Source organism: Varroa jacobsoni, unplaced genomic scaffold (assembly GCF_002532875.2).
Source record: "Varroa jacobsoni isolate VJ856 unplaced genomic scaffold, vjacob_1.0 contig01784, whole genome shotgun sequence".
NCBI classification, from domain to species: domain Eukaryota; kingdom Metazoa; phylum Arthropoda; class Arachnida; order Mesostigmata; family Varroidae; genus Varroa; species Varroa jacobsoni.
Window position 1 is genome coordinate 48,930 of NW_019214692.1, and position 23,753 is coordinate 72,682.

At 39.6% G+C, this 23,753-nt stretch overlaps 2 protein-coding genes across 2 annotated transcripts in view; one reads left to right on the forward strand and one right to left on the reverse strand.

Moving 5' to 3' along the window:
- Positions 1-23,138, forward strand: part of LOC111272210 (discs overgrown casein kinase 1) — a 48,095-nt gene extending 24,957 nt beyond the window's left edge. Inside the window, exon 3 of the mRNA XM_086973202.1 lies at positions 22,491-23,138. Coding sequence (XP_086829328.1) covers positions 22,491-22,537 — 47 coding nt within the window. The 3' untranslated portion in view covers positions 22,538-23,138. The remainder of the gene's footprint in view (positions 1-22,490) is intronic.
- On the reverse strand, positions 1,464-19,250 carry LOC111272212 (cGMP-inhibited 3',5'-cyclic phosphodiesterase 3A; the record flags this gene model as incomplete). Its single annotated transcript, XM_022853524.1, is given in 10 exon segments — positions 1,464-7,733; positions 8,027-8,160; positions 8,422-8,643; positions 8,931-9,093; positions 10,291-10,474; positions 11,685-11,862; positions 12,175-12,283; positions 14,284-14,433; positions 18,425-18,592; positions 18,959-19,250. Coding segments are annotated over 10 exon segments (1,702 nt in total), but the record flags the coding sequence as incomplete, so codon positions are not given.
- Positions 23,139-23,753: the final 615 nt, after the last annotated feature.

A 23,753-nucleotide genomic window follows, 5' to 3' on the forward strand; every position in this document is an offset into this window, starting at 1 on the left:
CACATCTAAATAACACTGAGATGATATGGTGACTTTTAATATTATAAACACTATTATTATTATTATTATTGAAGGAAAACTGACTTCTGAAAGGAGACTGAGTAAATGATCTAGGAAATCATGGCACCGAGAACATGATAAAAAAGATGCAGTGTATGATAATGGTGGCGAATGATAATACAATGACAAAACGATGGGTAAATGGATAATATTGGAAAGAAAAAATAAAAAATACACGGTAACAAACCACAAATGATAAAGAAAGCGTTTTTAGTGTGTTTTGCAAGTAGGCGTACCAACTACGAGAATAGTCTGTACGGTAATGATTATCTGTGAAAAATTTTCGCGAAAAAGAAGATGATTAATAATTTTATAGACGAATTACATGTTGGCATTTAGAAGATAACCGTTTCTTTAGGGTTTGTACATAAAAGCTATGTCAGAGATTTTTAGATTAGTTTTAAAAAAAGTTTTTAAAAAATGTCTTGTTTTAATTTTACTTCTTTCTAGCAAAATATATTTTTTAATAGTTTTAGTGGCCGTGAGGTATAACCCAAAATTTACGTCTGTATTATTTACGTCTGAAAAAAATTAACAGTTGACTTATTAGTAAAATTAAATCTGTTGACATTACATTCTAAAAAGTTTTTTTTTTTTTTAAATAATCAGCATACTCTTAGAGATCAAGACCTTAGAGAGGTCAAGCGCTGCTATAAAATGCTAATAGTTCGCACAAAAATTAAACCTGACTTATTTAGCATTGTTGATTCCGGGGATTTCATTTAGAGTGCCACGAAAATCATATTTAGAATCATAACAGTTAAACGAGGAGCCGCTGTTCTACAAAACAACCCAACACGTTGAACTACTTCATATCCATTAACAACATGATTATCCGGAACAAAACGAACAAGGGGTTTGCTTATCATTACTATGAGCGTATCTACTTAAGGATCTTTTGAGATCGCGGAAATTCTGTCATCTTTTTGTGAAGATCTGAATAGCTAAAAAAGTATAGTATTCTGGTTAATAGTTCAAAAATGAGAATGCAATCAGCTCTTACGTTTCTAAGTTTCTGATAGCTTAACAGTTGACTCTAAAAAAACTCGAAGAGAATTAAAACCTTTGTAGCAAGCTTAATGCTGGGGTCTCTCCAGGTAGAGGCGTTAGTTGCAGCGTAAAGACTTATATACAATGCTTATTTTTTAAAAGTTGCCTTCTTTCCAAACTCCATTTGAACGAAATCGAATCTCATCAGACATCCTAAAAATTAAGCATCCGTGCTTGTTGATAAGGTGCGATTTTTCCAATCACCTACAATAGATGCGGGAAAGTCATATTCAGTCGACATTGAGGAATCTATCGCAAAGAGCACAACGATTCAAATCTGTTGCGAATATACTATAAGTTGTAAATCTCTTATTATGGCCTATTATATCTGCCTAATTAACCACACCCATTCGTAACACAGTTGACAAAAACAGTTTATTATTTATTTCTTTTCGGATTTCTTGACCTTTTGCCCCAGCCTATATTTTTTTTACCTAAAAATGTATTTTTCCCCTGTTGTAATTTTCTTTATCGTTACCATTACGATCATTGTTTGTTTTGTCCCACATTATCTTCCTGTTCTGTTTGATTTGATTTGTGGCTTTGCCCCATGTTGCCGCAAATTGAACAACTACCACCATTTTTATGGGCGGGTCGTTCCTGAGTTCTGCTTCTTCTCTGCAATGCTGCCGCTGCATGTAGCCTCAAGCCTAGTTTTCCTCATGCCCGGCGGACTCTCTGCTACGCAGTCGGCGAATTGATGGTATACTTAGAGCAAGTCAAGGATTTAGTGATCACGCAAGCCCGGGTTAGATACGTGACGTTGTTGGCGCCGTACAATGTTAATAAACATTGACCTGACATTGTCCTGCTCCTCAACGTTTAATATTATCAGCAGCTCCTTGCAATTATTCTTTATTTTTACGCTCACTTGTTTCGCGACACGGTTATCGGCAGCCTACATATGTCTCCAACCACCATAAATTATTTACTGTTACTAATATTGTTGATGTCCTCGTCATCATCGTCATATATATTTATATATAGTTAATTTATTATATGTTTGTGAGTGTGTGTCTTTTGTGTCCTGTGTTGTTATTGTTTTTTTTTGGGGGGGAGGAGGGTGCTACAGTTATGGCTATAGCTGAATATTATTCTTTATATGTTTTATTCAAGTTATCGTTATAGTGATCACACGATTTGTCCCCAGTTCTGGCCGCACATAGCTGAACTTTCGCTCCATCTATCTCACTGTTGTTTTCTTGTGGTTGGGTTATCTGTTTCACCGTGAATACCACTGGTACTTTTCTCTCCCTCTAACCCTTTTATGTGCAATTCCGTCATTTCGATTTCATCCCGACATTGTCTCTCTCTACACTTCTAGTCCATTTGTTTAATTGGCAGTTCTTGTGCTTATATATGCTGCCGCTATGTTGTCTCGTTCATTGTCCTTTTTGCGGTTGCCTGCCTCAGCAAAAACATGTCGAAATGCTCAGCAGAACTGCTACAACCACTTTAATGCAAGTTCTTGCTATGTTCCATCTTTTTTCAGTAGCTTTCACTCTAACTCTTCCGTCTTGTTCTCATCGGTCTCTGTATGGGTATGTACTACATGCGTATGTGTATTGCGTATGTCTTTAACCTATGCATGAAACACGGCATCACCGCGCATATTATAATTCGACCAACCATGACCATGTTATCTACGCGTATATCGTCTCCATCTCAGCCTTGTTAGTTGTGGTGTTATTGTCGTTAGATTATTGTTGTTTTAATCGTACATAGCATTTTTCGATACAAATCTGTCTATTTTTTTGCCCCCCGGCCCCCATATTCTACGCTCCGCTGTCCCTAATATCGTTTAGAGTGTTTTATGTCACTCTGTTCTAGTTTTTCTTTAGCTGTTTTCTGACGATTTTCCTTTTTTTTTTTCTGTTGAGACAGCCGAATATTTCGGCAGTTTGTCTGTGTTGAAATACACAAAACGACAGTCCGTTGCCTTGCTTTACTTTCTTACAGTATCACATTGATTTCAATATGCTCACTGACGCTCCACGGAACGATCCGATTAACCTCTGCGTTCCCCTCTTGGTAAGTTAGTTTACTTACATAGATTTTTGTGAATGGTATCTTTCAACCTTGTGTGATTCTGGCCAAATCTCGTGGCAGATCATAAGATCTTGGTGATGAGCTCGTCATTGACAATTGTCTCCTTCTAATACAGGTGCAGCAGACATAACCGATCAAATATAGTTTCTTATCATTACATAGTCTTTTTGTTATTATGCTGCTTCTATTGCAACCATCTTTTAATACTATTAATAGTTTGTTATTCTTATAATCATATGTTTAATGCGTCGCGTATGTTCCTCTACAGACATCAGCTATAAATTCAGGGTGCGGCACCCAAATTAAGACCTTCCCTTATGTTTTGTTTCATAGGCTATACCTGAATAATGAGAGATACTTTGACGAAACTCTTCACGTGTGTTATAAGCGTCATTCCTGACAGCCATGCTTATTGCATCTAACCATCACATTGTGGTTTCAATTCAGAACCTAAACGACTCACTAGTAATTTTCAAATTAATTTAAGTACTTTTTTCAATATGACTAATTTGCAAATAGTTTTTTTCTCAATAATTGCAATAAGCGATACCGTTAGGGTTAACTTCGCCGAAAATTACTTTTTAACCCTTTAGATCCCAACCCTACAAATAATCCTCTAGCTTGCCTCATGAAAATATTTCGTATTTTTCAGAAACCGCAGAAAAACTAGCGATAACATAAGCCGTCGATTTCAGGCAAAAAAAGAAGTTGTTAATCTTTGTGGGGATTTGCCAAGCGCGTAGAGATGGGATAATAGCTAATCTTTGTTCAAGTTCCGAAAAAGACGCACTGTGCTTCGTCATTACGAACTAGTTTTTTTATACCAGAAAGAACGGGCTTTCTTCTGGCACCGAGGACAGCGAGAAAACGCATGTCGACAGCCCGTCGAGGTTCTGCTATTTAGCTGCCGTACCCTGTATACGTACTCCCGTTTGTTGTTGTTTTTATTGTCTGGTAACGCCAAGTTATATTTATGCGCCTACGTGTGTGGTATTTATGCGGCGTCGTTGCTATATATATATATATATATATATATAATTCCCGTAATATTAGCAATAGTGTTTATAATAATCATGCTATATTGACTTTTATCATTATTTTTATTTTGTTACTCGTTTTCCCGACCAGTGCAACGATGCATTTGACAATAAAGTAACGATACACGCACGATATCAGCAACTGCTTACAGTAGCTAAGTGCTTCTTTTTTATTTCGTCTCTTTATATTAATTAATTGTCATCCCCCAAGATATATATATATATATATTTGTCCGTTTATACAGTTCCATTTGAACATCATTATCGTCGGAAAAGATGACGCTCGTTGCTGCTGTTATGGTCACTGTTGAGTGGGCCTGTTCAGGAGGTTTTTGGCCAGCGCTTACTTTTTTCAAATTTGCTCCCAAACGTTCATTCAATGCAGAAGGTGAACTTCCCCTCCTCAAAGAGAAAGAGAGAAGGTGCCTGTTGACGTTTTCAGAGCAATATGCAGGACTTGTCCATAAGCCTGAAGTTTGAATTTGCCAAGGAACTGTTACTTTAGTCCTAACTCATACCTTTACGTCACACATGAACGCATTCTGATGCAAATCACGCAGGCATGTAGTGATGTCACGAGATGTTTCTGTGCTCATTATATCGCCATGGCAATGTCGCCCGCTTATGATTCACTCGTTGTTATAGTAATCTTCACTAACGACCGAGCACTGCAAGTAACGTGTAACCCGTTGGAATAGCTTCTTATACAGTAGCCACAGCCGTAGCAGGCTGTTTCTGGAACCGATTTCGAAACGCGACTTGGTCATGAAAGACCTATGACCACCGTGATTTCGGTTTGCACATATGACTGAGCATGACAAAATGTCAGAATAAGCCTGTTTAAACCCTTTCGTCATGTTTCGTCAATGGGCTGCTAAGCGAGATTCGTCGATGAGGCTTTTTAGGTTTGAAATTTACGCCACCCACTTTGGGGCATATCGTGGTGGCATTTTTGTCTAAAAATGCGCAGCTCACGTTGCGCGTCATATTGGTTGTCCAGGCTTTTTTTGGTTGCTGATCCTGTTTTTATTGCACCTTTTCTCGCCTCTCTTCTCTCTCCCTCTCTTTTACTAACTGTATGAATAGGTGTGTGTTATATTTATCAGCGCCCGTTTTTCGTCTCAGTGCTGCCTATTTACCGCCGTATTCTCTTATATACTCATTAAGTTCCACAACGTCCACTAAATCAACGGTTAAAGATCAATGGCGCTTGCGGCGGTACACAATGCAACATTTCTTCGCCTGCAAATGGTGTGAAGTTTTTATTTAGCGACGTTTTTCTCTTTATTTTTGCGACGCCATTTCTCAACAACAGTCAGAGTCTGCTACGGGACCACATTGGAAAGATAAGAAAATTATATATTAATAAAATTATATATGTATATATATGAGAAGTATTATTCCATTATGCGTCACCGATACAATAGGTGGATGTTTCGGTCATTCATGGCTGTGTTTATCTTTTATTTCTCTATGTTTGTCCTTAACATCGTGTGATCAACAAGCATACTGAGGCGTACAACTTAAGTTAAAAATCAAGTCCAGCCGGACTGTGTACGCTACAATATCCCGTGTATACTTGTCATCGTACTCTTATTTCCGCTCTGTGGCACGCCGATTGTTCAAACTACACATGCTACTACCTAGGCTTAGATACCCGACAGAAACCACCCCGGAGATTCGGTAAGCATCGTAAACGACACATAGTTGACAATACTGCTTCTTGATATGAAGGCTAACTGATGCCTATGTCACACTGACAGACATAAACATTTGTGGAGGTTCATATCGCATCCCAGGTCTGGCTCTTCTCCTCAATGTCAGTCGTTTCGGAGCCATTCTAGCTCACAGGTTTCATATCGATTTTCGAAAGGTCAATGATCTGGCTGCTATCATACATTGATTGGCCTAACGTTTTGAAGCCGAAGTGAGCGCTTTTAGTTCTGCCCTGCAGTTTGACGGGCCAAAATATGTCATATATAGATACTTATTTAATTTCCCTGTTGTGTTACCTAGGTGACAAATTCGTTAAGCCGTATCGCTTTCTTTCAAATTATTCGATAGGCAGATCTCAACTGAAGGTCTTAGTTATGGACAAAGTAACTTGCTGGTTTGACACAGATCTCAAAAGTCATACCATGTCTACCCGTTTTAGCCACTCGTATGTGTCACATCCCCAATTGAAGCTGATTCGAATCAATGACGCTCTTCTAAACTATTTCAGTCACACGTCAACACAATCTTAATCTTGTTCGTTATTTCCTCTTATGCTTATATGGCTTTTTGACGACCTAATCATTCATCCAATATATAAATCAATAACACTAATGTAAAGCTGTCTTCTGTCAAGGAGAGCGTGTTCCCCAGGTGATTGGTCTGGCATCAAACAAATATGGCTCGCTGCATTTTTAAAACCTGCTTGATCAAAAAGCGATCAGATGGAACTTCGAGAGTGGCGTGGCCAGACAAAAGCTTATCAGAGTCAGGGTTATTTTATATTTCAGGAAAAGCGTGGTGAACCAGAGCCTTCGGAGCATTACAGATCTGCAAATTGCATGATATTCACACTGCACTCTTGTACTTACAAGAACGACGCCTAAAAAACAATTGTGAGATAGTACAGTATACTTCTCCTCTTGCAGCCTTTCTGAATTGATTTGCGCCAGCTTAGAAATGACTTCATGAGTCGTCACAAAGCCAGTGATGATCTCGGCTTCACAATCAGGAGTAAACCTGTCTTAGATGTTTGACCTAGGGGCACAGATTGAGCCTGAGGCCTCTGTTGGAGTAGCCTTAGTGCGGTCTCTAGCGGACCTTCGAAAATTTGCAATAGACTCTTACTGTGGTCAGACTTACTGTGGGTATTTTTGTAGCGCACTTGTGTGGATATTGTTCACTGGACATGTTCCAATTCAATTCAATGGATAGGATAGTTGTACTGATGTCGCCAATGTAGGAACGAGAACGATTTTGCATGGCAAATTTTCGTCTGAGCTAGCTTTAGGCGACTTTTTTAGAGTAGATCTTCGTTCTGGAGCAACTTACCCTCTCACATTGGCTAGCGTCGTTTACCTATATCGGTCTTTACTTGACGTGTTTCCTTCAGGTGTTGCTATTGTTTGTGTGTCTATATATCTGTACGTTTGTATGGACACGAGCCCGTATATATAGATCATCTCTCTTATCAGTCGGCGTAATAGCTTGCTTTGTTATTTTGCGTGTACATGTGCTTGTTTTGGCAACCCTACAACTCTGGGTGTCCCCTATGGCTCTCTAAAGACAAGCGAGGAAGGTTCCGCAGGGGCGCGTGAGGTCTGACAATATCCTGTTGTTCCTGGTCGTACATCTACAAAAATCTGCTTTCTCTTCTTTGTCCTCTTAATTTTTCTCTACAATCATGGCGGCACCTGTTGTCATCATCCTGGGCATTGATAATCAGCAGTCTTCGGCGTCGGCCTCCTCGCCGTCGCCTTCTTTGAGGCTGGCACTCGACTCGTGTTCCTTCTCTAGAACCTTGATCCAATATGCGTAATTGTCCTATGAAATAAAATAGAATTTATAATGGTACCATGTTTTGACACTGCTGTGTGCTATAAAAGTAGATGGAAATAGCGGCGAACGTCCAAATGCAAAAGCATTTATACGGAAGTATTTGGAGTGGTGTAGTTAATTCGTATAATCGTGAATGTACTATTTTTTTTTTAACGATAAACCAATGAAGTTAAGGGAGGCAAGATCGTGGCTTGCATAGAGCAGATTGACGTTTGCAAACATTTACTATCTGACAGAAACGCAAAACAAACTCTTTATGGAAAACCTCAACGACCTACCTGTAGATGCTTGGTTTGTAAACAGACAACTTGATTTGAACGTTGGGAATTTGGTTTGCCGGTATCGCCAGCCTCTTCGTCTTCCTTTGCTTCGTCGTCATCTAGATTCGTATCACTGGAGGATGCTTCGTCATCTGTGATATAACCGCAGTCAAATAATAATAATTCGCAAATAGACGTATGGTTTTGACCGCTCTAGCTGTGCTGAATCGCTATCTTTAAACGCGAAATGAAACCTTGTATTGAGCAAAACTTTTCGACTTAGCAGCGCCTGAAACAATAAAACCTGACAAATTGCTAGGAAACAGCTTGCCTCGTCTGATTAAAACTTCACGTAAGTGTTCTCGGTAACGATAGTGTCGACTGCTGTTTATCGTGTATATTTTTTTCTCTACCTGGGTTTCCATTAGTGCCGTGACGAGAAGGCGGCCGCAGGCTGGCAGAGTGATCACCGTCAACGCTCACCCACTCACCGGGCAACAGTCCAGCTTGGCCGTAAGCATTGCAGAGGGGAGCTACCAGGTGTTTGATGAACGATTCTTGTAATTTGGCCAGCTGCGGTCGGGATCTATCCATGAACGGCGACACCGGAAGTCCTAGACGTTGTTCTTCATCACCTATGACGCAGTTGTCAGGGGATATTTACGTAGGTTGTACTCGTTTTGAGTATACATCGTTAAATTAATCAATCATAGTTGCTTTCACATGGCTCGAGTAAGTATATCGATAGAATAGAAACAAAAGTAATATAAATACATCAACGTCTTTACTTCGAGTATACTCCTAGATCATCTGAACATCCAAACAGAAAGAAGTCATCCACTTAATAGGTTTCCTTTTGAGTTTTTCTTTATTTATCTTTTATCGTACCATTCTTATTGTCATCATCGCATATTTCTAGTACCTTGCTCGTAGAACTCTTGTTCTATCCGGCGCGTCCATTGGACGTGAATGTCCCGCCGTTTGCACGGTCCGTTAATATCCGATAGTTTTATGGCCATTTCGGAAACTAACAGGCGATCGGCCTCGTTTGTCCAATCGAGCCCCGCACTGTCCGCCATGTTCATCTGTTAATTAAGGCAGGGGACATTATAGGTGGATAGAAATAAATAGTCGTGGCTTGCATTTGGATGAACGCTGTTTGTGTTGTTCAAAGTTCTACCCGGCTCGCCTTACACGAGAAATCGTCGAGGAACGGATCTAAATTTGGTCCTAGTTACTAAGGTCTCCATATGAATCAACGATAAGCTTGAAATAAAGGCGATATCTAACACGGCTTTGAAATGCACTCTACTCGTTAATATGTTGTAGGTCCAGTTAGTTCAGTTACATTATACGGAGTATATAAGTTAAATTGGTCCTGTTGCCAGGGTCGCGTCCTTACCGCATAGACAGAGACAGAGAAAAGATCCCAGTGCTCAGAATTATCAGTGAGTTAAGCACAGTCGAATTAGTGCAGGCATGCTACACACGTGAACCGAAAGTCTACTTCTAATTCAGATCTGTATACAGACGCAGATCAAGGCGGCATTTAATTAAATCTGCTAAATTGCGAATTATGCCGATCACTGTTTTCTTTTCGATGGGTTGAGTAGTACGTATGTACTGATTCGCTTTGTCGACAATGCAATTGCTATAAAAAAATGTCCCTATATACATGATGCCGTTTGCGTTTATTATTAGGACATCGGCCTATTTTTGTAATCCAATAGGGAGCTTTGATAAAGAAGGCAACTAGAAAAATCGCCAGTTGTTTCTAGTTGTTGTTGTTGTACTCGTTACTATCGAGTTCAATAATGAGATTTTGAGACAAGCCCAAACAACTGTCTGCCTGAGAAGAGCATTCAGCGAAGTTCTGCTTGAGTATCTTCATGATTCGTGATTAGTGACGGGGATGTATTTACTCATACAATATCTTTTAACCGTCTTTATCTGTTGTCATATCCAGGTTCTGCTCATTTCATCGGTATGACAGAAGAATATATACATTCACTGTGCTACCAATGTATGTGCTAGACCTATTCCTGATTAGTCCGGAAGCCTGATTGTCTCTAGCGGACATCTAGTTGCATTCTGTAGTACTGTAGGTACCTCTCGGATATGTTGCTTTAGGACCACTGGGCAACTGCCCTAAAGTGAAAAGCTCTAAAAAAAATTGTACACGGGAAATATTTATATAACGAGAAAACAAGGCCGATTTGATACGTGTACAGTATGTTAATCCTCTCATTTAGTACACAACTGTTTCTTTGATTGGCACTCACCTTGGCAGTGAACTCAGCGAGTATCTCGAAATGTCGTTTAAGGTCAGTAGCGAGAACACACTCGATGACGAGATAGCGCAATCTTTTAAATTCGGCCTTGTCAAGGTTGCGCAGGAAGTCGAATTCAGGTCTACTCAGCAGGAGAGACCAAGCTGCCGCCGCATGGTGGTTTTCCAACACTGACCTATGAGTGAGAAAAAAAGTAAACGAAATGTCGATTTGTCGACCGAATTTAAATCAATAAGAATAGATCACAACTGTTGTTAAATATACCAGCGCGTGGAGGACACTAGCCTAATATCGGCTACGTCCTGCTCTTCGTTTGGGCTTGCAGACATCAGAGCAAACGCTGTCCTCTGGTCCTCTGGAAAATTTCCCACGATTGAGTCTTAGCAATGTAATTGAGAGGTACACTTTTTATAAATCTATTGCAAAGACAAACAGCTTTGATTCCAAAGGCGTTAACGAAGGACGTCAAGCAATGCTAGAACCTCTGAGTCGCGAATAAGGGCTCCTGTGTATAAGGCATCACGAGAAACTGGTCTCGTAGACGAAACACGCAACAGGTTTTCTAAAAGACGTCTATAAGGCGATCTTTATCATAACAAACGACGTACCGGCTCAGCCTTTATATTTACATTAGATGAGTCCCGAGAGACTCAAACGCGCCTCATCCAGTTTGTCGATGACTTTTAAATGATCTTTGTTCATTTTTTTTAGGAAAATTCAGTATGAGCCAATGTGCACCGACACAATTAGAGTGTGATTAATTTTCGAGTAAATGAATATATGAGACCAGGCTGTATGTCTTGTCCAAGTGCGTACGCTTCAATCATTACGGCGTTGACGAGCTTTCTCAAAATGAAAAAAGTTTAAGGTTCCAGTGTGGGTAGATATCTGTTCAATGAATGCATGATTTGGGTAGTTGTAGGTATAGCTTTCCGATAGCTGGCAAGCTAACTCATTTATTTAGATATCGTTTGTAAAGGACAGTTAGTAGAAACTGCTTTTAGATGTAATTACTTGTTAGGAACGAAATTATCGTGCTTCGGGTGCTACGAATATGCATTAGTGCTATGAATAAACAACAAGGCTCCAAATATAATAACATTGAAACCTATACTATATTTCCATCGAATTTAGTGTACAAAAACAATGCATTTATATTAGGTAAGTTAGATCTATAGAATATCACTATATAAGCACGACTTAGGTGAAAACGTTCGCGGAAATCCTTACGCCACTGTGCAAGCGTTGATATACGTTAACGTATAAAGATGTTTTTCATTCGTTTCTTAGTACAGCGTAGTTCCCTCCACATTCAATACAGTATCACTCTGACTAATTAATCCGGTACTTCACACATATTATACGTGTAAAGCTATAAGACTAACCTGTCATTATACAGAATGGCCTGCGGTGCGTGGGTCGTGACCAGAAAGGCGTTCGTCCGTCCCGGGTGATCGAAGTCGTGAATGACAGCGGCTAAATAGAGCGCCATTAGTTCCAGGGCAGGGAAATTAATACCCATGATGCCGTATGGCAGGTTTGCATCACATGAATAGCTTTGTGCTGCGACCACGACGGTGGCGATGGCAAAAACAACAATAACGAACGAGAAATTAAACAAATATATTTGAAGGTGCCTAAGATATCACTGATATAATTTCTACACTTGATCGTACAACTAATTCTTAACATGGATAAACACGGTTTGACATAAAACGTGCGCATGGTAACAGTAAACGTAATCGACATTTTCCTATAGAGGGTCTAAACCCGCTTCGGTGTGGCCACTCCTGTTGAAAGATGCTAAAAAAAATCAAGCTATCAACAAAACTATATTCCATCTACATGATATCGACCAATAAAACTCTGTTTTACCAAAATATGTCTGGTGCATAGGTGAATCTTGTCCAAATTCTGGTTGAGTTGAATCAGTCACGGGGATTTGCTCCAAGCCAGGTATCGGTTGAGAAGTGAGATAGTACACCTGTTTATATACATTATCGATTACACAAGTCATCATTAGCCGGCAATGACCAATCGTTTCTTAAATCGAGAATTTAAATTAAGAATTGTTTCTTAACCGAATGTAACTTAAGCTTAACTTAATGATAATGGCGATGATAATCGTACTAATGGCAAGAATGTGTGTTAAGAAATTGACAATTTTTTCTCACACAGTTAACACTAGCCAGCATTACTAGATGTGTATTGCAGGAAATTAATTAATTAATTTTGTATTCTTTTTGACGCCTTTTTCGTCCAGTTGTCAAATTAAACAGGTAATAAGGATCCGGTATCCAGTGAACAGATCGACGACAAAACGCTGACGATCTGATAATGTTTTCCCAAAGTCAATTGGCAACTGTAAACAAATTGCCGATGGCAGGGAAATGCCCGCTCTGAATCATTATGGCCCGTACCAACCATTTTTACCTTCGGCTCACTTTAGGTTATATAAAGAGTGTATGCAAGACCGTTATTTTGTAGTAGAAACCTGTGCGACAAGGAAAAATAACATTCCGATCGATCATATATTCCGACTGTAATCTAATAAAATTTACTTATTGTCTTATAGATCATGCATGTTACCTTTGTATTATTATTGTTGTTTTTGCTATACAAAGAAAACACAGAAGCCTCTAAGTGAAACAATGTAAAAAAGAGGCGGGACGTAAGTAATGTAGTCAACTCGGCTTGAATGCTGGGTTTAAATCCGCACCATCGTGTTTTAACTACATTCAGACTTTTCTCGGTTTTTTTTTAGCTATTTTTCTTTATGTGATCACAGTCATCTCTTTAGGTATAGCATGCCTCATTACAGGTAGTCTAACGGGGGTGGCTCTCGGTGGTTTCATTGAAATTTGTTTAATAGATCTATGAAACGGCGCGGCAGCCATACACAAGCAGCTATTAATCTTTGGGCGTAGGGGCACGCCGGTCCATATGTCAGCACTGGCAGCTGAATTTTTGCATTATTTGTTTCTAAATAAAATAATATTAAAAACAGGCTACGTTTACAAGCACGGCACTAGTTCAGCTCGAGACTCTGACAGAGAAAGGTGGCAGAGTCCCTCCTCTGCCCACTATTTAATTCGTTGCTCGACATTGCCGTAAAAGGACAACGAATGGTGAAAAGCTGGCAGGCGTCACCCTCTGTGCAGAATACAGAATTTTTACTGAATTCAAGATAAGACATTCAAAATTTAGCTCTTATTGTTGTTGTCGCTGAAGTTGCAGGGAGGACGGTAAGCCGCGTAATGCGATATAAACATGTCCGGTTTTATGGCTATTCAATCGTCATAGGACAGGTCTAGAATATTCGGCTACTAAAGTCGTGTTCGATTGCCTCACGTGCGAATATACGGGACGTTTGTGCTGTATATTAACGAAACGGCCATTTATGGAGCCGATTGCTTTTCGACTGAACTGCCTTAGAGCAGGCCGTACCAGTATGCGATAGTAAATCAAGGACTCTTACGACAGGGGATAATCTGAGTGGACGTCTCGAGCGAGAACCGTCTATCTAACACTCATGATTCGCGTCTTTATATGATAACTCAATTGTTGTCGCATTAACGGAACAGTGAAGTTTTCTCGCTTTGTGTTATGATCATCTTAGTTGCACAGAATAACAATATGAAAATGGACAAAACCGAGTTTTTCTTTTAATTCTATATAAAGTATATAAAACAAGCAAGAGCGACAGCTCGACGTATTTTCGTAATAATAGACAGAATGTGGCGTATGACTTTTGACAGTTTGTATTCATCTGTATATAACGCCTGTATATGCAGATGTATAGATATATAAATATGTAAAATGGCTCTTTTCAAACCGCCAAGAGACTTTTGCCCTTTCCTGTCCTACACATTACATATAGTATATTATTATATATTATAATTTATTATGTTTTATAACAAATAGCGATATATATATATATATATATATTACTATCTGTTTCGGTTCTCGTAGCAGGACGCTTACCCCATGCAGCACGTCGGCGGCATGCATCCGGTTATGATAGGGCTTGTCCCTGTAGCCATTTTCGAGTGCGTGCAGAAATGCTAAAAACTCTTTTTCGGGAACCTTGAATGACTCGACGAGGCCTGTGTCATGGAAGATTCGATAGCACATCTGAAAGCGACAAAATGGCGAGACGAGACAGATAAGAAACCAACACGATCCGTCTTTTTTTGCAAGCCATACATCGAAAGGGCATCGATGTCTTAAGTAAACCACGCAAATAATACAAAATTTAAGTATAACAATAGAAGAGGCTTAAATGACTACAAAGGTGGCTTTTGACCATTATTTCTTTCTTTTTGTAAATTTTGCGGCCACACTATAAAAATGCCACTTTTATAATAAATAAATAGAAAATATAATATGTGAGTAGATAGACGTGCTATCTTTAGGCCCGCTAAATAAAGCGCAACCGTGACCGTGATATTATGCTGTTGGCGGACTGGTCTAATGATTAGGCCACATAAACAATAATAGTGTACGAGTACTTGAACGCTGTGAACACTTCAGCGACAATTTTCAAAGCACTTCATTGGCTTCATGCACAACGTGGTGAGGTACTTCGTACCCAAATAGAGTCCACGTGCATAATGCGAAGCTAATGCGCACATTCGTCTCTGTTTAGGCCAATTCTGATAACAATTTGTTCTAATCTTTTTCACTTTATACATAATATTTAAAGTACGTTATAAGTATCGTCATAGTACTTTAAAGTATATATATATATATATATATATATATATTTAGTCATAATCATATCAGCAGCCTGCGATATAATATCTTTTGCTCTTTATGTGCCTTTTTCCCGGCATATATTTCCGTATAAATTTTCGGAAATTGTTGGATATGTTTTGTCGACCGTACGACAAATCGCCACCGATCCTGTTACGCAAGACTCTGAACTTTGCTCCTCTTCTCGTTGTATTGATTGATGATTATGCTGAGTTTAGAGGGATTTTTCGACGCGACTACTGGCTCCATCTTGCCGTTTTTTAGTTTGACCAAGCTGGTATCTATTAATAGTGTAAAAATCTCCGTAGGCACGAAGCATATCTACCGTTGCAGTGTCTACAGCTAACAATCGGTTTGCTTAGAATCATTTCAGGTTCTCGATTTCAACGTAACGTTATAATATCAACTAACAAGAAACTAACTATCTGCAGGCAGATTTGACCTTCAGGACAAGGTTGGACTCGTCCGTTATTTGTTTGCTCACGAATTAGTGCATAGCTTATACGGATTAAAGTGAAAACATAAGTAGACTATTGTAATGTGATGACAGCTGTTTGTCCAAAGACAATTTCAAAAATGCCCATATGGACAGTTTTAAAAACGGTTTAGTAGGAGACTCTCACAAAATGAAACCTATTGACAATTTTCAGCGTAGCATTAGAGCCAATTCAATCGTAAACCGGATTACATTTTTTCACAAAAAGAACTTCCGAGGACCGGCAGTTATCTATAATAGACAGCGCTTTCGATAAGCTGATGGTCAGAGTCGATCTTTGTCCTGGAATAGTTTGCTATTCGAAACGGTAGACTCGACACTTTTGAGTAATCAAGTAAATGGTAACTGTAAGCGTCAAAGATCCGCCAAAATGTTCTTCTTGTGAGCTTAAATATAGCTGTTCCATTACTTTGCCGCTTTATAATTGACGATTATCTCTAGCACCAATCGTATGAAACTTACATTAACAGTTACGATTATTAGTTAGGTACTACAGGGTACCTCTAGAGAATCAGTCTTCTGAAAAAGAAAAAAAAACTTTTTTTGAAGGAACGTGGCATTTTCAATACCATCTTACAGTGGACTCTGATGCATATATACTATATTTTACTCTGTTAAAATAACTCATGTAAACAGTTTGTGGACCTTTAGGAATAATCTACATAGCCTGTACGTTACGAAGGGTAACATACAGGCTATCTAGAGTGTACGCCTTTAGTATCTCCTTATGTTGAACTTCATTTAGATGGGGACAAACTTTTGCTTCTCCCTTCCCACATTCGCAGTCTCTCTGGCCATCTCCCGTGCATAAGGGTTTTGCATCGCATAGTTGAATATATCCAATTCCCAGATTAGGCAATAACCAACTGTAGGTAATGGGCCGACCATGGACCGCCGTCCACACGGCACCGCCTCCGTGACATTTTGCTTTTAAACGTTACCCATGGGACACGTTTTTTTAATCACGTTTAAAATGATAAGCGGTACTGCGATAATTGGCCGGGTTGTGTTTTTCTTGATAAATTGCGCGCGAATCCGATGGTTTTCACGACGCGTAACAGAATGGCAGCTCAAGAAAAGTTTCTGAACGGCGAAAGGGTGCGGCCAGAGCTGCTTGGACCCGTCTCAACCTCTAACGGCAGTCTAGTGGAAGGGCTGCGCTGCGGTCCTTGTTCCTGATAATCGTTATCTATTAAGCTCCCCAGACAAGCAAATAGGTGCAACCGCTAAGTTAGCCAATATTTGTTCACAGCTTCGTCTACGCAAGGCGACATAAACCACCGCCTAAATCAAATGTCTTTAAGCGAAAACACAGCATGTCTACTGTTTTGACACGTGCAGATATCTTTGATTTTTAAAATCTTTGTATAATATTAGGCTGTCGCTGACTTCGTATAGATTACTGTATATAATTGATAAACCTATTTTCGTCCGAATCTATTTTGGGTCGGATTATTGAAGATGGGGTTTCAAACTATCTTTTGGGAAAGTAGCTGTTATATGGTATATATATGTATATATGCTTGCATATGGACTGCCCTTCATTTGGGCTTATGAAGATCGCGGAGAGGATCTCGGCTATTGTCTAGCATTAGCTGATGACGCACTAAACCAACTCCATTCTTTGCTGTTTCTTCTGTCATTTTTCTGCTCTTCAAGCTCAAAGACTTAGGTTGTTATTTTTAGGTGATATCTCAATTAGCAGCCGTTAGGAAATGATTGGGAAGACGCTTTCCTGTGGCCTTTGAGATATAGTTCTCTCTGAGAAGGTGCCACCTTCAACAGTATCTCAGATGGCAGATTTGGCCATTTTCTCTTTCCACTCTAAAACCCTATTTATGCCTAGAAATTTCGGCGGCTAAGCCACTTGCTAAAGGCTCACCCAGTGGGAAGTTTGTTTAGCCGAGATGCTTAATTAATTAACGAAAACAAGATGCAAAATCGGCCTAATTCAAAATCATTTGCATTGACGCCTAAAACAACATGGAACTATCTATAATTTAAACTATAACTTAATTTAGAATAGAACTACAACGATGCAGAACTTGTTGCTTTAGCAACGATCCTACTGTTTGTATATTTGCATACTGACGCTTCTGGCATATTTAGTTCATTGCATAAACTTACATAGTATCACAAAAATAATTGATAATAAAAAATAAATCAATTCCGATCGTTTAAGCCAAATCGAACAACCACATTATAATACGATTATATTATTAAACTAAAATCAATTGCTGGATTTAATAAAATCTGGTTCTTTACTTCTAATAAATAATACGCGACAATCCTGGAGATTCTATTTTGAAATATATGCACAAACATTGACTATACACTTGTTAAAAAAATCAATATATGTACGCCCTTTCTGAAGAACCAGAAAAATGCTAATTAATTTTTGCGTTTTTGACATGCTTTGAAGTTGCCGCCTCTCATATCCAAGGCGTCGATGTTAATTTTTACGGCTAGCAACAGCGCGCCAAACTTCGTAAATACGTAAGTCACTGATTACGCAAGTGGTAACCTAAATTGCTTTATGTAGAAGGCGTATACGAGAGCTAGATATAGATTTTTAACAGAACAGCGCCGTTCCTGCTGCAGATTATCGGCCATTCCGGAAAATCGTTCCTTCACAAATGTTTATAGGCGTACAATCATAAGAGACTTCGGGACGTTGAAACACATTGTGTTTATCTACATATAAAGATGTTTTCCCTGCCCAGTGTCGTTGAGCATTGTTCACAGTCTCACATGCTGCTATAATAATAATACCCAACGACACTGGGCAGGGAAAACGTCTTTATATGTAGATAAACACAATACGTTTCAACGTCCCCTAGTCTCTTACGATTGTTGTCGTTTTAGTGCACTTACCTTGCTTAGTATAGTAGTCGGGTCTCGATCGTTGAGATCAAAAATGGGGAAATCCCAATCGCCTAGAGTGGCTAGCAGCGCATCGGTTCGGATCATTTGCGTATCAAACACCTGTCCGTTGATGTGGAACACGCCTGGTGAAGGCGAAAAAATTTCAGGAGGCTTGTCCTATAAGACGTAAAAAAATATTTAACGGATATAATCAGAATTAGTTAGGCTGTATCAGACCCGTGGTTTATACTAGGACTACCTTATTATTACGTATCTGATGAAACTTGTTACTAGTGTTATTTACATTATTCATAACAATTTATCAGGAAAGTTAAAACAAGCAAACCCATTCATGGTCAGCGACTCTGTCGATAGTCATCACCTTATACCATTAGTAGTGTGATGGTCATCGCTGGCCGGTGCTAACGGTAACCCACTTTCACTAAATGTTCATAGAGTTTTTCTAATTTGATAGTTCATTTTCGAGATTATTCGATACAACCAGAAATGACTTTTTTTTATATTTGTATGTTTTGTACGTACCTGTTTTAAAAATGGCTCTTCGTGAATTGTTTGGCTGAAACTGCTTCGCCGGCCGCAGTAAGCACAAAGGACATCTGAGCGTTGACTCTCGGAACGGCGTTCGAGTCGTAGTCGATCCGTTCGTCCATCTGATCGAACTTCGTGTCCATCAGGGGTCAGGGAGTCTCGTTTTATCGGCTTTTCATCGGCACCGTGGCCGAAGCTGAGTGCCCCTTCAGAGCGCAGCCGGTCTCTCCGTGTCTCTGGTATATTCTCCGGGATTGACGATGGGGACTCCGTTTCATCGCAGCTCCTGCGGACGTTACATAAATGTTAGAAGTGAATAGTCGATCGTCCGGATAGAAATGAATAATGTGACTCCTATAGGTAAACAATACGTGTACCGTTCGCATATATCATCGTAACGAGAAAAAACACCCCACGACGCAACGCACAGCCGCTTACGTAACGAGGTAGGATTTTTATTAGCATTGTGCCTTATTAATTATTACACTTCCATGGCAAGATTTTAGAGGTCTTACGTAGAGACTGAATAACTGTTCCGTTGTCCGTGCGTGTGTGTCTATGCCCACGTAATGCCACAGAACACGCGGTTCAAGCTCATCAGCCTATTACCTGGCATAGCTTTTACCTAAATGGCAGCATGACCACCTTATACCTATAAAAGTCGTTTCTATTGAATTCGAAAGAAGTTCCCAGCGACTTTTAACAATGGCTACTTAAATAAACTGTCACTTATTATTATAGAGCTGGTAAAAAATTTAAATACATTTATGTCTGAAATGGCGGGCTGACTTATCCGAAAAGAAACGTATGTACCTATACGTTAAGAATCGAGACGATCTATCGATTTCAAGAGAGATTAACTGGGCGAATTTATCAAAGGCCTCTAGTAGGCATCTTAGGTCGGATGTGACTGCCCAGTACCTGTAGATGTTTACATTTACGTAATTTGGCTAGGACGAACCAGTTATTTGTGCATGTCTATCGAAAATCCATTAGATTAATATCAATAACAATGGTAGGTAAAACGTGCTATTAGTAGCCTGAGATAACGTGCAGAAATTCAACTAGTCATGGCTGACGAGACGCGCTGACGTTTATAGCGAGGTTAATTGGAGCTGACAAAAAGTCAGATGTCAACAACTCCCACACTTAAATGGCCTCGCATACTGTTGCGCTCGGGTTAATTTGATAATGTAATGTAATTCCTCTCAAATGCGAGGACATGTTGTACTAACGTATATTAACGTTATTGCGCCAAAAATTAATCAGAATCAGTTGTGATCCTCTCAAGGAAGCCCTGTACAATGGTTGCTGATAGTTTGCCGATGGGTGAGTAAATACGCTTCAATAAACCACTATCGAAGCATAACTGGAAAACTATGGCGCCGAACTATACGTGCAAGCTGCTTTGTGGTTCAATTCTCTATTTCTTTAGTCCTAAAAAAATCCAAATCTGAGACTAACAACCGTCGTCTGTTAGTGCCACACTGAGATGATTTTTAGCGGGCAATTTGAATGTCGATGCCGTCAGGCGTAAGATTTCATCATGTTTCATGAACGCCCATAGCGACGACTCAGCTACCATAGCTCGTGAGTTATTCTAACCAGAAATGAGCGGCCTAATAATAACAAAAACTTATTACTGGTAATAGATCAAATAGTCAAAACAGTGCCGCACTATATTCACAACAACAAGCGGAACCCTCAAAGACTGTTCATTCCAGCCTGATCTGTTAAGGTGTCGAACCCGTCAATCCTCAAAACCCGCCAGTCTGTAATAGCAACAGTAAACGTCATGTTGTTCGAATTGCGTGTTGTCATCATTTAAACAGTAGAGCCGCGCTAAGCCGAATACACGACATTGAAAAACGTCCACTTAGGCCAGCTGATTTAAAGACAATTTCATAATAACATGTTTGTCCAATTACACATGCGTCCATCTCTACAATATTGATACTCTGTCTCGATTTAGATTCACACACAAAAGTGGTACAGACAGAGCCACGGCGCCTGATCGATCTAAGTGACACATACGTCCCTTACTTTTAACTAACTGAGTAGTAAATTTTGCAGAGCTACTTCGGTTCGATCGAGTTGCTTCTCTGTTTATCATCGTATCGTATTTACAGGGAAACCGGAATCTGAATTTGTAAGAAGAAGCAAAATTGATCTATGTGTCACTTCGAACTTGAATAGGATCCGTGGTACATCTGATAATAACGACTGGCCTAAAAGTGGCAGCGGGTTGAAGTTAGGACGAACCTCGCTTAGACTCCACTCAAACTGAATAACGTATTATTATTCCTATTGGTAAAAATTCTTTGAGAAATTCACAATAACGCCAAAATTTCAACATCGGTATTCGAGACCGAGGAAAATTAAATCGTCGAGAGTTATTTAGATAAGGAATATTTGGGTATTTTTGACAAAATTATGGGCATACAAGGTAGGTACAATATGTGGGTAATGCGATCATTTGAATAAACACGGAACGAATAATTTACGCTCGCATAATTATATTGCTACTAATTTTTGTTTTATGTCCGAGTTGAAAGGAGCTTGTCGAAACCGCTCGAAGGATCCAGCTAGTAGTTTTATGATAATACTTAGACACTTCATTCCGTTTGTCCATTACAACATCTTCGTTCATGTGGGCCACAGCAAGAAGCACTAGGTCCAGATAACCATGTCAAGCCTAACAGGATCATCTAGAGAAGTCGGTAACATTTATAGCGGAAGTCCCTTTAGTCGAGGGACCGGTTCGGGTGCCTCAGACCGTGATTACTTTACCCATACATATATAAGAGTGTGCGCAAGCTGTTTTTCAGCCATCGGTCTCGGCATATCGCGTGGTTAAGAAATTATAAACATCACTACCAACAAACAGCGCTGCGTATCAATGCATCGTCCCGGAAACAGCGCCATGAAAAGCCAATCTATAAGATTTCATTCTCTTCTAACGTCGTTGCTTTTTAGAAAGGAAATTACACTTTTCCACAAATGACGAATGTTTATCATTCGCCGTAAACTTGTGAAGTACGATCTTCTTACTCTGTCAAAAGCTCAAAGGCATTTGAAGCTATGCGTGTAGCACGTATTATGACCTTCACGCTGTTACCTTAATACGATCGATTGTAGTCTTTAGATAGGCCTGTTCGTAGCAGCAAGAGACAATGAATAATTTTGCAGAATCGGCCAGCAGCCTTCCACAGACCACTCCCGGAAGAGACGTCCTGTGACGAGCTTTTCACATTAGTATTGCTATGAAGCGTTGTCCGATTGACGAGTTCGTATTTATCTTATTTTAGACTTAATTTTCAGGGTTAGTACTGTTACGTATTGCTTCAGATGGCTGGCGACCCTCCTCGCAGCACGAATCGACATGGGTATACATTCGGCTTCAAAGTCAGATTATCTCACCTAACTTCTCCTTGAGTTTAGTGTGTTTTATTTGTCCGCCCCCTTTTCTTTCTGGGGTCTTTCAACAGACGCCATGATTCTCTCTCTTTCTCTTTCAACTTTTCAGCTTACCCAGGTTCAAGGCTCAATGAGTTCCGATCTCCTGGAGGATAAAGGGACGATGAAGGCGAACGCAGCGCAGCACTGGAACCAATGAGATCAACAACAACATCGCAACAACAGGCAACAACGACATCAGCAATCGACAATGACATTTTATAAGTAGAGAGAAGGTGGCCTATTCACTGTTGTTTAAGAAAAACAAAGCGTAAATTGAACTTTTTCGAGGAAAGGGATTAAAATGTCACGGGACGTTTTTGTCGACCAAATAGAAAGCTATAAGCTTCAGACGAGCCAATGAATTCATCGTGGCCGTGAGTATCAGCTGGCAAGCCAGTAGTTTAGCGAAAAATATGTGGGGGGAAAGATTTGGAGACAAGTAGATCGAACAAAAAAAAGCCGATTTTTCCGGATCTAAAGAAAAAATATTAAAAAAAAATGCTTTTAATGGCGTTTAGATCTTTAATCGCACAGTTCTCTAAACTCAGCCAGGTTACCGTCGGCAACGTGGATGACACACAATGATCGAACTAACGGATTACGTCAACGAAAGAGCTAGCGTATTTTTGGCGATTTTTCTTAAAAATAAAAGACAAAATATGGAATAGTATAGAAAAAAACGATTTGAAAAAATAAACACACAATGCTTAATCCATTCAATAGTGAAATGACAGAAAGTTACAGCCTATTTCCATAGAGACATGAGGCTGCAGCCGCGCCTTGCGCTGCCTTTAAATAATGTTTGATTTTTTCAATTCATTACTAACGCATGCAACAAAGATATTGTTAGGTTTCAATTTCGAGCTCATCGCATTGCCGTATCCTCTATACAAGACCCGCCTTTGTCTGCATTAGCGCTAAGCAAATATACTGCCCTTCTGCCCACCTGTACAAGCCCTTCCTTAATGCTCCAGTAAATCCGCCATAAGCATCTTTTTAGATCATATATAACATCGAAGGAGGCCATTGAAAAGTTCTACTAGCTGTTAGCGATAGTAATGAGTGTCAAGTAGGAGATCATTGAAGCGCTCGGAACAATTGCTTCATAACGGTCATACATTTTCCACGTGCAATTAGGTCAACACAGTCAGTAACTAACTACCAGTTCTTTGGAAGTAACTTCATACTGCCATAGAGCACAGTAGGTCATTAAAAATTATCGGCTTTCGTATGGAGACATTTGCACACCATGGTGCGTATGGAGTTCGACTGATAAAGAGAGATAGCCAGCAAGGAAGCTGTTTATATATATATATATATATATATATTT